The sequence below is a fragment of the Martes martes genome, assembly GCF_963455335.1.
Source record: "Martes martes genome assembly, chromosome: 4".
NCBI classification, from domain to species: domain Eukaryota; kingdom Metazoa; phylum Chordata; class Mammalia; order Carnivora; family Mustelidae; genus Martes; species Martes martes.
The window spans coordinates 77,002,550-77,015,393 of NC_137891.1; the positions used below are offsets into that span (position 1 = coordinate 77,002,550).

General features: G+C 41.1%; 1 protein-coding gene across 3 annotated transcripts in view; it reads right to left on the minus strand.

The window, feature by feature from the left end:
• Window positions 1–200: 200 nt before the first annotated feature.
• RGS20 (regulator of G protein signaling 20) overlaps window positions 201–12,844 on the minus strand; it is a gene marked incomplete at its 5' end in the record, with an annotated part of 75,607 nt that continues 62,963 nt past the window's right edge. For 2 of the 3 annotated variants that reach the window (XM_080801376.1, XM_080801378.1), the window contains 3 exons: window positions 207–1,210; window positions 3,995–4,229; window positions 9,837–9,923. In XM_080801376.1, the coding sequence (XP_080657502.1) occupies window positions 1,022–1,210; window positions 3,995–4,229; window positions 9,837–9,923 (511 nt within the window). In that variant the 3' untranslated portion in view covers window positions 207–1,021. Of the gene's footprint in view, window positions 1,211–3,994; window positions 4,230–9,836; window positions 9,924–12,844 lie in introns of all 3 variants that reach the window. The other variant, XM_080801377.1, reaches the window with a different exon arrangement.

A 12,844-nucleotide genomic window follows, 5' to 3' on the forward strand; every position in this document is an offset into this window, starting at 1 on the left:
GGGAAGCCTGCTTTTCTCTCATTCCTGCTGGTTGTGTTCCCTCTCTCGCTGTGCCTCTGTCTGTCAAATAAATAAATGAAATCTTTAAGAAAAATTAAAAAAAAAATCAGAATCCTAGCCTGGTAGCTAAATGATACCTTGCAGATCTCCCTACTTACTTCATCTTATAGTCCCCAATATTTAACATGTGGAATAAAAATGGAGAGAAAACTCTTGTGCTTTATTTTTTTGGACTGAAAATGCCCATATTTCTTTGAATAATAAAGATGGAAATACACTTATTTGAAAGTTCTGTTATGAAGGGGACTAAGTTGCAAATTAAAAATTCATTCTCTAAGTTGTCAGATTCTGATAATAAAATCATGGTAACTTCAACAAATGCATTTTCTAAACACTACTTCTCTTACCAAACAGGTGCGACTGATCCACTTAAGAGCACAGTACTTTCATTAACCATTAGAGACACACGTGCACACACATACACAGATTCTAAGATAAAAGCGGAATTCCATTTTATAAGTAGTGGTGACACATCTTTATAAAATGGGAATTTGGGTCCTGTGCTGGCACTGATAAGCAAAATATTCAAAGCAGCCAGACGGAAGGAAGGAGTAGCTAAGAAACACTTGAACGCCTTTTCCTTGGGAAGAGAGGCATCAGATACTGTACTCATGCAAAACAAAGGTGGTCCTCTTGGCTCCAATGGACACATGTGCCCCAGGCAGTAGGAGTCTTCTAGAGTATCCTTCGCCATTGACGACATGCTGCGGTGACCATAAATGTAACTATCCTATATTTTTCTAAGACAGCCATACCCCACTTTCCCCCCAAAAGTATCAGTACAGGTGGCCACAGTTTACATTATGAATATATAGGCTTCTGTAAAAGGAAGCATCTGTTTATTAAAACAGCCCAAGTATTACTCTAGTAGAAGGTACTACTACCTATAAGTTCCCTGTACTAGATGTAGTCCATCAGTTCTTTTATTATTTTATTAATAATAAATATATTTTATAACATCCTATGCTTCAACTGATTTCTCAGCTAAGGACTGAAGCAGATCTTTATAAAGGGCAGAGTTCATGAACCGGGGATAGGAGTCTCTGTGCATTAAGGTGTAGATCTGGAGTTGTGCATCATCAAATATGTGTTGGGATGGCTCCACCATATTCCTATTGATGACTTCTCTTACTCGGGAGTCCAAACTGACCTGTCAGTAGAAACACGTAAGAATGGTATTAGACATACTACTTTTTGGAAATCCATCCCCAACGCACGATGGCTTGTTCTGTTTTTTAAAAAATCCCAAACGAAACAAAAAGTCATCCAAAAATCTAAATTGCTGAAAAAGAAACTGAACACATAATGCAGGGGGTTCTCAAGCTTTAGCAGCATCAGAAGCCCCTGGAGTGGCTGTTAAACGATTGCTGGCCCCCACCTGCAGAGCTTCTGGCTCAGTGGGTCTGGGGAGGGGCCTGAAAAGGTGTATTTGTCACAAGTTCTAGGTAGTGCTGGTGGGATCACACTGTTCTAGAAAACCACAACATTGTTTTCCTTCTTTAAATAGATTGTACTGTGTCCTCTGAAGAACAGACTTGCTAATTTCCTAATAACATTAGGTCTAACCCCTGGAGGTCCCAGGCTGTGGCCAGGTGGAACACAGTTGCAGATTTCTGGGAATGAGCATCAGGCTGGCTGGTGAATGGACGCTAGCTCAGAGCACTGTGGAAGCGTTAAGAGCACAGGGCCAGTGTTTATAGCCGAGCTATGTGTCACTGCTTATTTGTGGGACCTGGGACAAAGTAAGCTGCACCTTAATGAACTCCTCCATAAAGAGAAAAATGGTGATGGATAATGGTGATTGGTGGAGATTTAATGAGAATTTATTTAAAGTGCTTGGAATTCACTGAGACCTTAGGAGACATTGGCTCTTCTTTCTCTGATGTTTTCCTCATCCTAGAAAAGGTGGTCTCAGACCGGAGCAAGCTACTGGGCTCAGACTCTCCCCATAGGATGCCAGACAAACACGCCTACAGGCTGCAGAGCCAAGCTCACACATCTTCTCTTCCGTGTGAAGGACCTTGGCTGGACCAGCTTTGCCCCAGGAAGCCATGATAGTTCCAGTGCTGTATAATGCACGTGCTACTCTTTCGTATGAACCTGAAAATATGACTAGCTGAATCAGTAAATACTGACTTCAGTGATCTGTCTTTCCAGATGCATGTACCCACTTTCCTCCTGGAAAGCCCCTTGTGCCCACCCATAGGTAACTCAATACAGTTGACCTGGAACAACATGGGTTTGAATTATATTCTTCTCTTATGATTTCTGAGTAACTATTTCTTTTCTGTAACTTTATGGAAGAATACAGTGTAGAATACATATACAAAGTATGTATGTTTGTCACTAAGGCCAACACTAAGGTCAACTAAGGTCAACAGTAGGCTCTTAGTAGGTATGTTTTTGGGGAGTCAAAGTTACACATTGGTTAGCGACTGACTGTGTGGGGTCAGTGCCCCCAACCCTGTGTTGTTCAAAGACCAACTCTGCATTCAACGCAGATTGCCAGCGTCTCTGGATCTCTTTCTTATATAGCTTGTGGAGGAAGAGAACAATTTATTTCCATCCAATTCCAAGTCCCTCTCATCCTTTCTCCTCTGGCTCTGTGTTTAATCACAAAGTCTCAGGCACTCTGCCTCTTTAACCCGTCTCAGACCTGTCCACCTCGTCCCTCTTCTCTGCCAAGACCCTTGGTGGGGGTCACTCACTGTTTCCTGCTGGATTGGTTCACTGGCCTCCTAACTGGTCTCCTGTCTCCCGAGTGCCCCTCCACACCACCCCGCTGTTTGGTCAGAGGGCTCCTTCTAAAGCAAACCCCATTCTGACACTCCAACTTCAGACCTGGCATTGACTTGGCCAGGCACTCAGGCTAAGTCCGAAGTTTACAATCAGGAGGCCTTTATGATCTGCTTCCACGAATTCCCCTGGTCTACCTTACTATTCCACTCAAGAATATAAAGAATTTGGAGTTCCACTTGGAATTTTAAGAAAAAAGGAGCTAGGGTTGCCTCGGCATAGTCGGTTGAGCTTCTGATTCTTGGTTTCGGCTCAGGTCATGATCTCAGGGTCGTGAGATCACGACCCATGCTTAGCAGGAGATTCTCTGGAGATTCTCTCTGCCCCTCTCTGGCCCTCCTCCCACTCACTCACATGATCTCTCTCAAATAAATAAATCTTTATTTTTATTTATTTTTTTAAAGATTTTATTTCTTTATTTGACAGACAGAGATCACAAGTAGGCAGAGAAGCAGGCAGAGAGAGAGAGAGAGAGAGGAAGCAGGCCCCCTGCTTAGCAGAGAGCCCGACGCGGGACTCGATCCCAGGACCCTGGGATCATGACCCGAGCCGAAAGCAGAGGCTTTAACCCACTGAGCCACCCAGGTTCCCTAAATAAATCTTTTAAAAAAAGAAAGAAGGAGCTCGGTTTTGAGATCACCCTGACTCCACAGATTTTAGATACAAAGGAACAAAAACTGAGGGGATGGAAGCTTGACTGATGTCTCCCGGACAGTCTCTGCTCTAAGGGAAGGACACCTCAGGGAAAAGCTCTGTCTCATATTAGTGAGGCTATTTCTAGTCAAATAAAAATACCTGTAAAAAATATTGGTGCTCAGAATAAAAGGACAATTTTAAAGAAATGCTTACCGGGTTTCATGTTTTTAAACAGTGTTTACAATAAAATGCATAGACTCCCCCTTCTGGAGAATCTGGTAAAAATCAGGAATATTTTTTCCAGAAAGAGGCAGTCTTTCACAGATTTCAGGGCCCACAGAGAGCCCGCGTGTGGGATCACGCTCAGAGGCATCTGGATAGTACGAGTACGGGTGGAGTCATCTCTGTTTGGACCAGCTGTCACTGTGCCCGGTGACCCTACACTGACGGGGTTCATTTTACCAAGGGCCTCCCAGGAGGACGCCTTTGTGGGGGTACATACCTCTTTAGGAGAAAGAATAGAAATGTAGTCTTCGTAGATTATCCTTGCTTTCTCTTCAATGATCGTTTTATTAGCTTCCTTTTTCAGTTCCTCACACGCCATCCAGAAAAGCATATTTTCTTCACTGAACTCTGTTCGGAGGAATTCCCGAAAAGCATTCCTTCCTGCTGGAGTGAGCATTACCTTGTCGAAGGACTGAGCCCAGGCATTGACTTCCTCCAGGGTGGGACTTGGGCTTAGCGGAGATGGAAAGAAAGGGGCAAGAGGGAGCGATGTTATCAGTAGTTACTTTGAATTTCCTCACTAGAAACATACCCTTTTCCCCTCTGAGGATGAAAATGTGCCCCTCGGCCCTTTTAGGAAGGGAGAGAGCTGTGCTCACTTCCATAGGCCCTTGGCAAAAACACATGAGTATGATCCTTTGCAGCTGTTCAGCTGGAGTGCATGGCTGTTGCCCATTAAATGCTCGTAGACCGATCGTTAGAACTGCTAAGAACGTACTTATTTACATCTGGATGAGTCCTGACAAAGTTTTAGAATTGTAACAGTAAAGAAAAATCCTAGAAGCATCTGACCAAGACTTCCCAGTCACCTGTGACAGAAGTACATCAGACCTTAGGATACTACCTTCCAGAACGGCCATAGAGCTGTGTGTGTCTCGTGGTTTTTAAAATTTGAAAATGAATTTTAAAGAGAAAGGGGAAAGAATATGTTACATAAGTGCGAGCTCTAAAGGGTGATAATAAACACACCCTAGAGTTCAGTATTCACTGTGAGAACCAGCTCCTCACCACCAGCCGCGCCTCCTGCGGTCCCCTGGCCGCACCCCGCTCTCCTGACTCCCCCACCCTGCTGGGTTTGACTTTGGACCCACCCTGGTTTAGTTCATTTTTACTTATATTTTAATTATATTGAGGTCAGAAAACATCATCTGTCCAACAATGATCCCTATTAAATAATTTCTTCCCCCCCACCTTCCTTTTCATCGTGTTTATGTAGGTAGGTATCCCTGAAGAATATATCCTTCAGTTTTTTTTTTCTTCACTTTATAAAAATGGCTGACTCTATGTTCTGCCGCTTGCTTTTGTCACCCCACACTAAGTTTTGAAGATTCGCCTGCATGGCTCCATGTGGCCAGAGTTCCTGGGTACTCAGGATTTATCTCCAACTTCCCAATCTTGTACTGTCCTCGTCTGATTTTCGGTATCCCTGTTGAATTGATTTCTGAGACATTTGGGTAGTTATACACAACCTGTATAACCTTGGAATGATTAATTCCAGAACTGCTTTGTGGAACCAATCTGTAAAAACCCACTGAATTTACTGTTTATTTTGTAGGAGGGTGTTGTGAGCTGAGTACTATCCCCTAAGAAAAGATATGTTGACATCGTAACTCTAGTACCTCAGACTGTCACTGGATTTGGAAATAGAGTCTTTGTAGATTTAACTAAGTTAAGATGAGGTGATTAAGATGAGCCCCGATCCAGTGGACTGATATTCTTCTTCTTCTTCTTTTTTTTTTTTTAAGATTTTATTTATTTGACAGAGACACAGTGAGAGAGGGAGAAGCAGGCTTCCTACTGATCAGGGAGCCGGATGCGGGTCTCAATCCCAGGACCCTGGGATCATGACCTGAGCTGAAGGCAGACGCTTAATGACTGAGCTACCCAGGCGCCCGGTGGACTGATATTCTTATATAAAGGGGAATCTGGAGGCGCCTGGGTGGCTCAGTTGGTTAAGTGTCTGCCTTGGGCTCAGCTCATGATTCCAGAGTCCTGGGATCCAGTCCAAGCTCTTTGCTCAGCAGGGAGCCTGGTTCTCCCTCTCCCTCTGCATACTGGTCCCCCTGCTTGTTCTCTCTCTCTCTCTCTAATAAATCAATAAAATCTTAAGGAAAAAAACAACAACAAAGGAGAATCTGGATACAGAGACAGGCACACACTGGGGAAGGATGGTCATGTGATTGGCATGACACATCTATAAGCCAAGGAATGCCAAGGACTCCTGAGCCATCGGAGGAGCTCTAAGAGTGAAGAGGTCTCCCCTAGAGCCATCAGAGAGCATGGCCCTGCTGACACCTTGATTTTGGACTTCTGGCCTAAAGAAAAGTGTAGACTTCTGGCCTCAGAAAAACAATATTAAAAACAGAGAAATAAGAAAAAACAATACAGAGGGATCCCATGTGTCATTTGTCCAGTGTCCCCAAGGTGACATCATGCAAAACTATAGTACAACTTCACAGTCCTCCTGGACACTTCTGATAGCTGGATTCTGCTCACTTATTTTTGTGATTCCATCTTTGATTGCTTTATATGTCTCAGAAAGGATTATTTTATATATTTTTATAGATGATTCTAGTATCTGAAGTCCTTTGGGCTCTAAATCCAAGCGTCGTTTCTACAGACTGTCATGGGTTGTGGGTTGTGTCCTTTCAGTTTTAGTTTAGATTCTGGTTGGTCTTACTCTTTAGAAAACTGAGAGTCAAAATTGGGGATATTTTCTTTCCTCCAGCGAGGTCGTGTGTTGGCTTCTCCTGAGATCTAGGAGGTGTAACTGACCCAGGACTACCTGGGCTCCTTTCATAAATCAGGGCTTATTCTGGGATCTCAGTTTCAACACCTTGTCCCCACCTTGCTCTGTACTTGTTCTCAGAGAAAACCCTTCATTCCTGTGCTTAGCTGTCACACCTCTCAGGTTTTTGCTTACTTTTTAAATTTGCTTTGGTTTTTCAGGTACTTTGTCATTTTCCTTACTTTCTAGGATTCCAGCGATGCAAAAGCTTTGGAATAATGCAAAATCTGTTGTTCCACATTGGGAAGCCCCTCTGGTGATCTACTCTGCCACACTGCCAAAAATTCTGTATTTAGTTTGGAGGGGTAGAAGATGTATACCCCAAAATTTGATATGTGGCTACTTGTCCTAGTTGTGTGAAGGTCATAGAAAAAAACCCACACTCACATATATAGAGGCTCACAGTGGAAATTCTGTGTCCTTTTCTTGAAACCACATCTTGAAGATGGATTATAATGAACCAGCAGTGAAGCATACATGAAAGGTTTAAGACCAGAGAAAATAGATTATAGAGAGAAAGGAGTGAGCCGACCCCCCCCAAAAAAGGATATTGAAACAATAGTTTCAAGTTTAGTTTCCAAATTAGCTTCATTGTGAGTTGGATCCCATTTCTGTTCAACTATGTGTAAAAGCATAGAAAATTCCTTTGAGAATTTTCTCAAAAAAAAAACCCATGATGGCAGTTATATCTGGAGATTGGGACAAGGTCTAGAAAAAAAGGAAGACTGAGTTTTTATTGCAAAAGTTTTGTAGTGTTTGTTTTATTTTTATAGTGGGTAGACTTTTTATCATGCAAAAAAGCATTGTGTATGAAAACAAAGTATCCTTTATATCTAGGGAAATTAGTTTTGAAAGAAAATGTTTTAAAAGATGTTGAAAACATAATTTAAAAATAATAACTTAGAGTAATCTATGTAAAAATCTTGGATTTTTTTTCAGAAAGTTAAATTGGTGTGGCTAAGTATCCTAAATTATGTTCCTTAAATATGAGGAGTCAAAAGATACTTTTTTATTCCTGTCAGTTTTAAGAAATACGTATTAAAGGATGATTCTAAAAAACTTAAAGGCAATTGCTCGTACATTTTTTAAAAATAAGAGAGAGCAGAGGTGCCTGGCTGGCTCAGTCCGTAACGCATGCAACTCTTGATCTCAGGGTTGTGAGTTCGAGCCCTACATTTGGTGTGGAGCCTACTTAAAAACAAACACACAGGAACAAACAAATAGATAAAAATATTTAAAATAAGAGAAAGCAATATGCATTACTGAGGGACTAAAAGCAAAGAAGGCACAGTTCAAATAGCAAAAACCAAAACCAAACAAAATTAAGGAAGTAATTAAGAGGTATTACAAGGAATCAAAGAATATGCTAGAAGATTAAATTTACCAGTCGTCATCAAAATAACTGACCCAATGTCATTGAATTCTAATTCTCCATTTAGAGACAGACTGCTATGGGGCCAAAAGCAAACATAATGCTATATTCAGCAATCATACAAATCATACAAAACATTACAAAAATTAAGAACAAATAGGCAAAGGAATATGAGGCAAATGCAATAAGAATAATATTAATATCTAAGTAGAATTGGAAACGAAAAGCACTATGTTAGATAAAGTCATTTCATATTCTGGAATTTGATTGAGAACAAATAATGGCCAACATATATTGAATGCTTGCCAGGCTCACAATAGCCAACGGTAAACTGTGATTCCCATTTTACATACAAGGAAACTGAGACAGAGTGTGGCTTCTCAGTAAAGTGCCCACTGTCAGGTCCCACTGTCAGGATGGTTAGAGTCAGGCCTCGACAAGGCATTCTGGTTCCAGATATAAAAGCCTCAAAGCTTTGGTACAGAATACAACATAACAGAATATATAAAATAAAAGCCATTTTATAAAAAGTTTATTTTTTTAGTAATTGACACCCAACATGGGACTTGAACTCCCTAACCCTGAGATCAAGAGTTGCATGCTTTTCCAATTGAGCTAGCCAGGTGCCTCAAGATAAAAGCTATTTAAAATACTTTTTATTTATTTATTTGAGAGAGAGAGAGAGCCACAGTTGGGGGGAGCAGCAGAGGGAGAAGCAGGCTCCCCACTGAGCAGGGAGCCTGACGTGGGGCTCAATCCCAGGACCCTGAGACCAGGATCTGAGCTTAACCCACTGAGCCACCCAGATGTCCCTTGATAAAAGTTATTTTATTTATTTATTTTTTTAAAGATTTTATTTATTTATTTGACAGAGAGAGATCACAAGTAGGCAGAGAGGCAGGCAGAGAGAGAGGAGGAAGCAGGCTTCCTGCCGAGCAGAGAACCCGATGCGGGGCTCGATCCCAGGACCCTGGGATCATACTTGAGCCGAAGGCAGAGGCTTTAACCCACTGAGCCACCCAGGCGCCCCTGATAAAAGTTATTTTTAAACAAACTCATAAATTGTGGAGTATTTTTCAGAAGTTTTTACTTATTTTTTTAAGAAATCTCTATACCCAACATGGGGTTTGAACTCACGATGATCAAGAGTCTTATGCTCCTCCAGAGCATGCCAGGTGCCCCAGACTGTGGAAGATTTTAATATGCTTCCCAGACTTTGAAAAATCTGGGTAAGGATAAATAAGATAAAGAATGAAAAAGAAACACTTAAGTAACCTTTTAGTCTACTTGTTTTTTCCCCTCAAAAATAAGCAATTTAATACAAGATCTATTTGAACAATGCTTTTAGGATATTTGTCCAGTATATGTGATAATATAGGTATAATATCAAGAAAAGGTATTAGAATGGGTAAGTGAAAGTAAGCCAATTAATAATACAGGACAAAAAGAGATAATTTTAAAATCTGATATTATGGAAAGTAAGTTTATGTGTTTTCTTCCCAACTTTTTTTTCAAAATACTAAAATGAAGACAGTATTACATTAGCTAGAGTATAAACTTAATAGTTAAGAAAAAAATGGACTTTTAAAACTTTCCTGAAAATCAAACATATACGTTTCACTATGGTCTTTTATTTTAAAAAGTCTATCATATGAAAATAGGATAATGTCACATGTTGTCAAGAAGCATCAATTTATATTTGTGATTAGCAGGGATGAACTTAATAATGGAACTAATTTTTCTCCCTGTCACACAATGAACTTTGCAGAGGGAAATGGGGTGCCACATTGTGATTTGATATTATTAAATTACAGTTAGAGAAACTGTTACAATGCCGAAAAATCAAAACACTAAGGCTGGCATTTTTGTCAGTTTAGTGAGCTAAACAATGAGATTTACCTTTCTTCACAGGTTGGAAGGTCTTCTCTTCTGAGTTCATGGGAGGGCCTCCTGGGTCTCTGTTCTTCTTGGTTTCTAACAGTAAGACTGCATGAAACAAGACATTTCTATGTCAGTTGAGATCATTCTGCATCGAGGAATATTTTAAAGGGAACTCCAGATCACCATGTAGAATGTCTTTCTTTTCTTGAAAAAAATTGACCCTGGCTGGTTTTCTTAAGAAAACCAAAAGTAGGGATCCTGGGCGACTCAGTCGGTTAAGCATCTGCCTTCAACTCAGGTCATTATCTCGGGGTCCTGGGATGGAGCCCTGTTGTGCTGCCTGCTCAGTGGGGAGCCTGCTTCTCCCTCTCTCTCTGCCTCTGCCCCCCACTTGTGCTCACTCTCTCTCAAAAAAATAAGTAATATTAAAAAGAAAAGAAACCAGAAGTATGATGCTAAAATATTAACAGAATAAATTATAATATTATGGTCTACACTAGTTGAGGGAGAGTTTACATTTAGATTAATAGTTCTTTTTTTTTTTTTAAAGATTTTATTTATTTGACAGAGTGAGAGAACAAAAACAGGGGAAGCATCAGGCAGAGGGAGAAGCAGGCTCCCCGCTAAGCAGGGAGCCTGATGTGGGGCTCAACCCCAGGACCCTGGGATCATGACCTGAGCCAAAGGTAGACGCTTAACGACTGAGCCACCCAGGCACCCTCATTAACAGTAATTTTCATAAAAACATGTCCATTAGAAAGTAATAAAAAGGTCAGATTACCAGGGATGTTTTGGGTTTTCATCTCATTTTTTTTTTAAGATTTTATTTATTTGCCAGAGAGAGAGAGAGAGAGAGAGAATGCAGGCAGAGGCAGCGAGAGAAGCAGGCTCCCTGCCAAGCAAGGAACCCGATGTGGGACTCGATCCCAGGACCCTGGGATCATGACCTGAGCGGCTTAACCTACTGAGCCACCCAGGCATCCCTCATCTCATTTCTGCACCTTGAAAAAAAGTGTACGTCCTCTAGGCAAAATGTGTTTGTGTTTCCAATCCAAAATGGAGGTTTTAAATATTTATAGGTATACTTGGAAAAAGTGTTAGAGGAAAGCATACAAACAAAATTTATTGTATTTTTCAGGAGACTTTAAATTTTCTTGTATACATCTTATACATCTCTTTGTACACTTATTCCAAGTATTTGTGTTGTTATTGCAAATGCAGTTTTCATCTCATCTCCTAACTGGTTCCTGTTTGTACATATCAAGGCTATTACTTTATTGAGCATTATTTATACATCAGGAAGTTACCTGTTTAAAGTGTACAATTCAGTGGTTTGTAGCATAATCATAGGGTTGTACAACCATCACTACAATCTAACTTCAGAATGTTTTCATCACTCTGAAGGGAAGGCCCAAAGAGCAGCTCCTCCCCATCACCCCCTATATCCCACATCCTCCTGCCCCAGAAACACGCTAACGGACTTCTTCTGAATGCTAGAGCGCGTGGTCTTCAGTGGCTGCCTTCTGTCTCCTGGCATCATGGTTTTACGTTTCATTCATGTTGTAGTGGATATATCAGTACTTCGTTACTTTTTGCAGCTTAATAACATTCCCTTGTAGGATATGTGACAATTTGTTATCCATCCATCAGCTGATGAACATTTAGGTTATTTGCACTCTTTGGCTATTTACAAATAATTCTTCTGTGCACGGTCATGTGCTAGTTTTTTTTTCTGTGGATGTTTGTTTTTATTTCTCTTGGATAGACACTTCGGAGTGGAAATGCTTTCCTATGGTAACTCTATTTTTAACATTTTGAGGAGGTCGCACACTGTTTTCCAAAGCAGTCGTGCCATGTTATATTCCTACCAGGAATGCTGGAAGGACTCAGTTTCTCTATATCCTTGTCTTTCTTATTTTGTCTTTCTTATTCTTACCATCTCGGGGGGTAGGCGGTGGTATCTCATTGTGCTTTTAACTTGCATTTTGCTAATGGCTAATGAGATGAAATGGTTTCTCATGTGTTTATTCACTCTTTATATGTTTTCTTTGGAGACCTGTCCACTCAGATCTTTTGCCTACTTTTATATTTATTGATTATTACTTTTTTTAATGTTTCAACTTCACAATGTTATTTATTTATTTATTTATTTATTTAACGTATAATGTATTATTTGCCCCAGGGGTACAGGTCTGTGAATCATCAGGTTTATACATTTCACAGCACTTACCGTAGCACATACCCTTCCCAATGTCCATCCCCCAGCCACCCCATCCCTCCCATCCCCCTCCCCTCCAGCAACCCTCAGTTTGTTTTGTGAGATTAAGAGTCTCTTATGGTTTGTCTCCCTCCTGATCCCATTTTGTTTCATTTTTCCCACCCTGCCCCCCATGACTGCACCCCCCTTTTAAAGATTTTATTTATTTATTTGACAGACAGAATAAGCAGGGGGAGCAGTAGGCAGAGTGAAGGAGAAACAGGCTCCCTGGGATCATGACCTCAGCTGAAGGCAGATGCTTAACTGACTGAGCCATGCAGGTGCTCCCCTATTTTTATTTTTTAATTTAATTTAATTTTGTTTTATTTAAATGTCTTTTTAAAATTTGAAGTATTTTATTTATTTATTTGAGAGAGACACAGATAGCAAGGGAGAGCACAGGCAGGGAAGAGAGGGAGAAGCAGGCTCCCCACTGAGCAGGGAGCCTGATGTGACTTGGGGCTTGATCCCAGGACACTGGATCATGACCTGAGCCCAAGGCAGACCCCTAACTGACTGATCCACCCAGGCGCCCTGAAATGTCTTAAAAATAAATAAAAAAAAAAGATTTATCTATTTATTTGAGAGAGAGAGAGAGGGAGAGGTAGCAGGGGTGGGCACGGACAGAGGGAGAGGGAGAGAGGATCTGAAGCAGACTCCCCACTAAGCACAGAGCCCAACTCGTGGCTTGAACTCACAACCCTGAGATCACGACCTGAGCCAAAATCAAGAGTCAGATGCTCAACTGACTGAGCCATCCAGGTGCCCC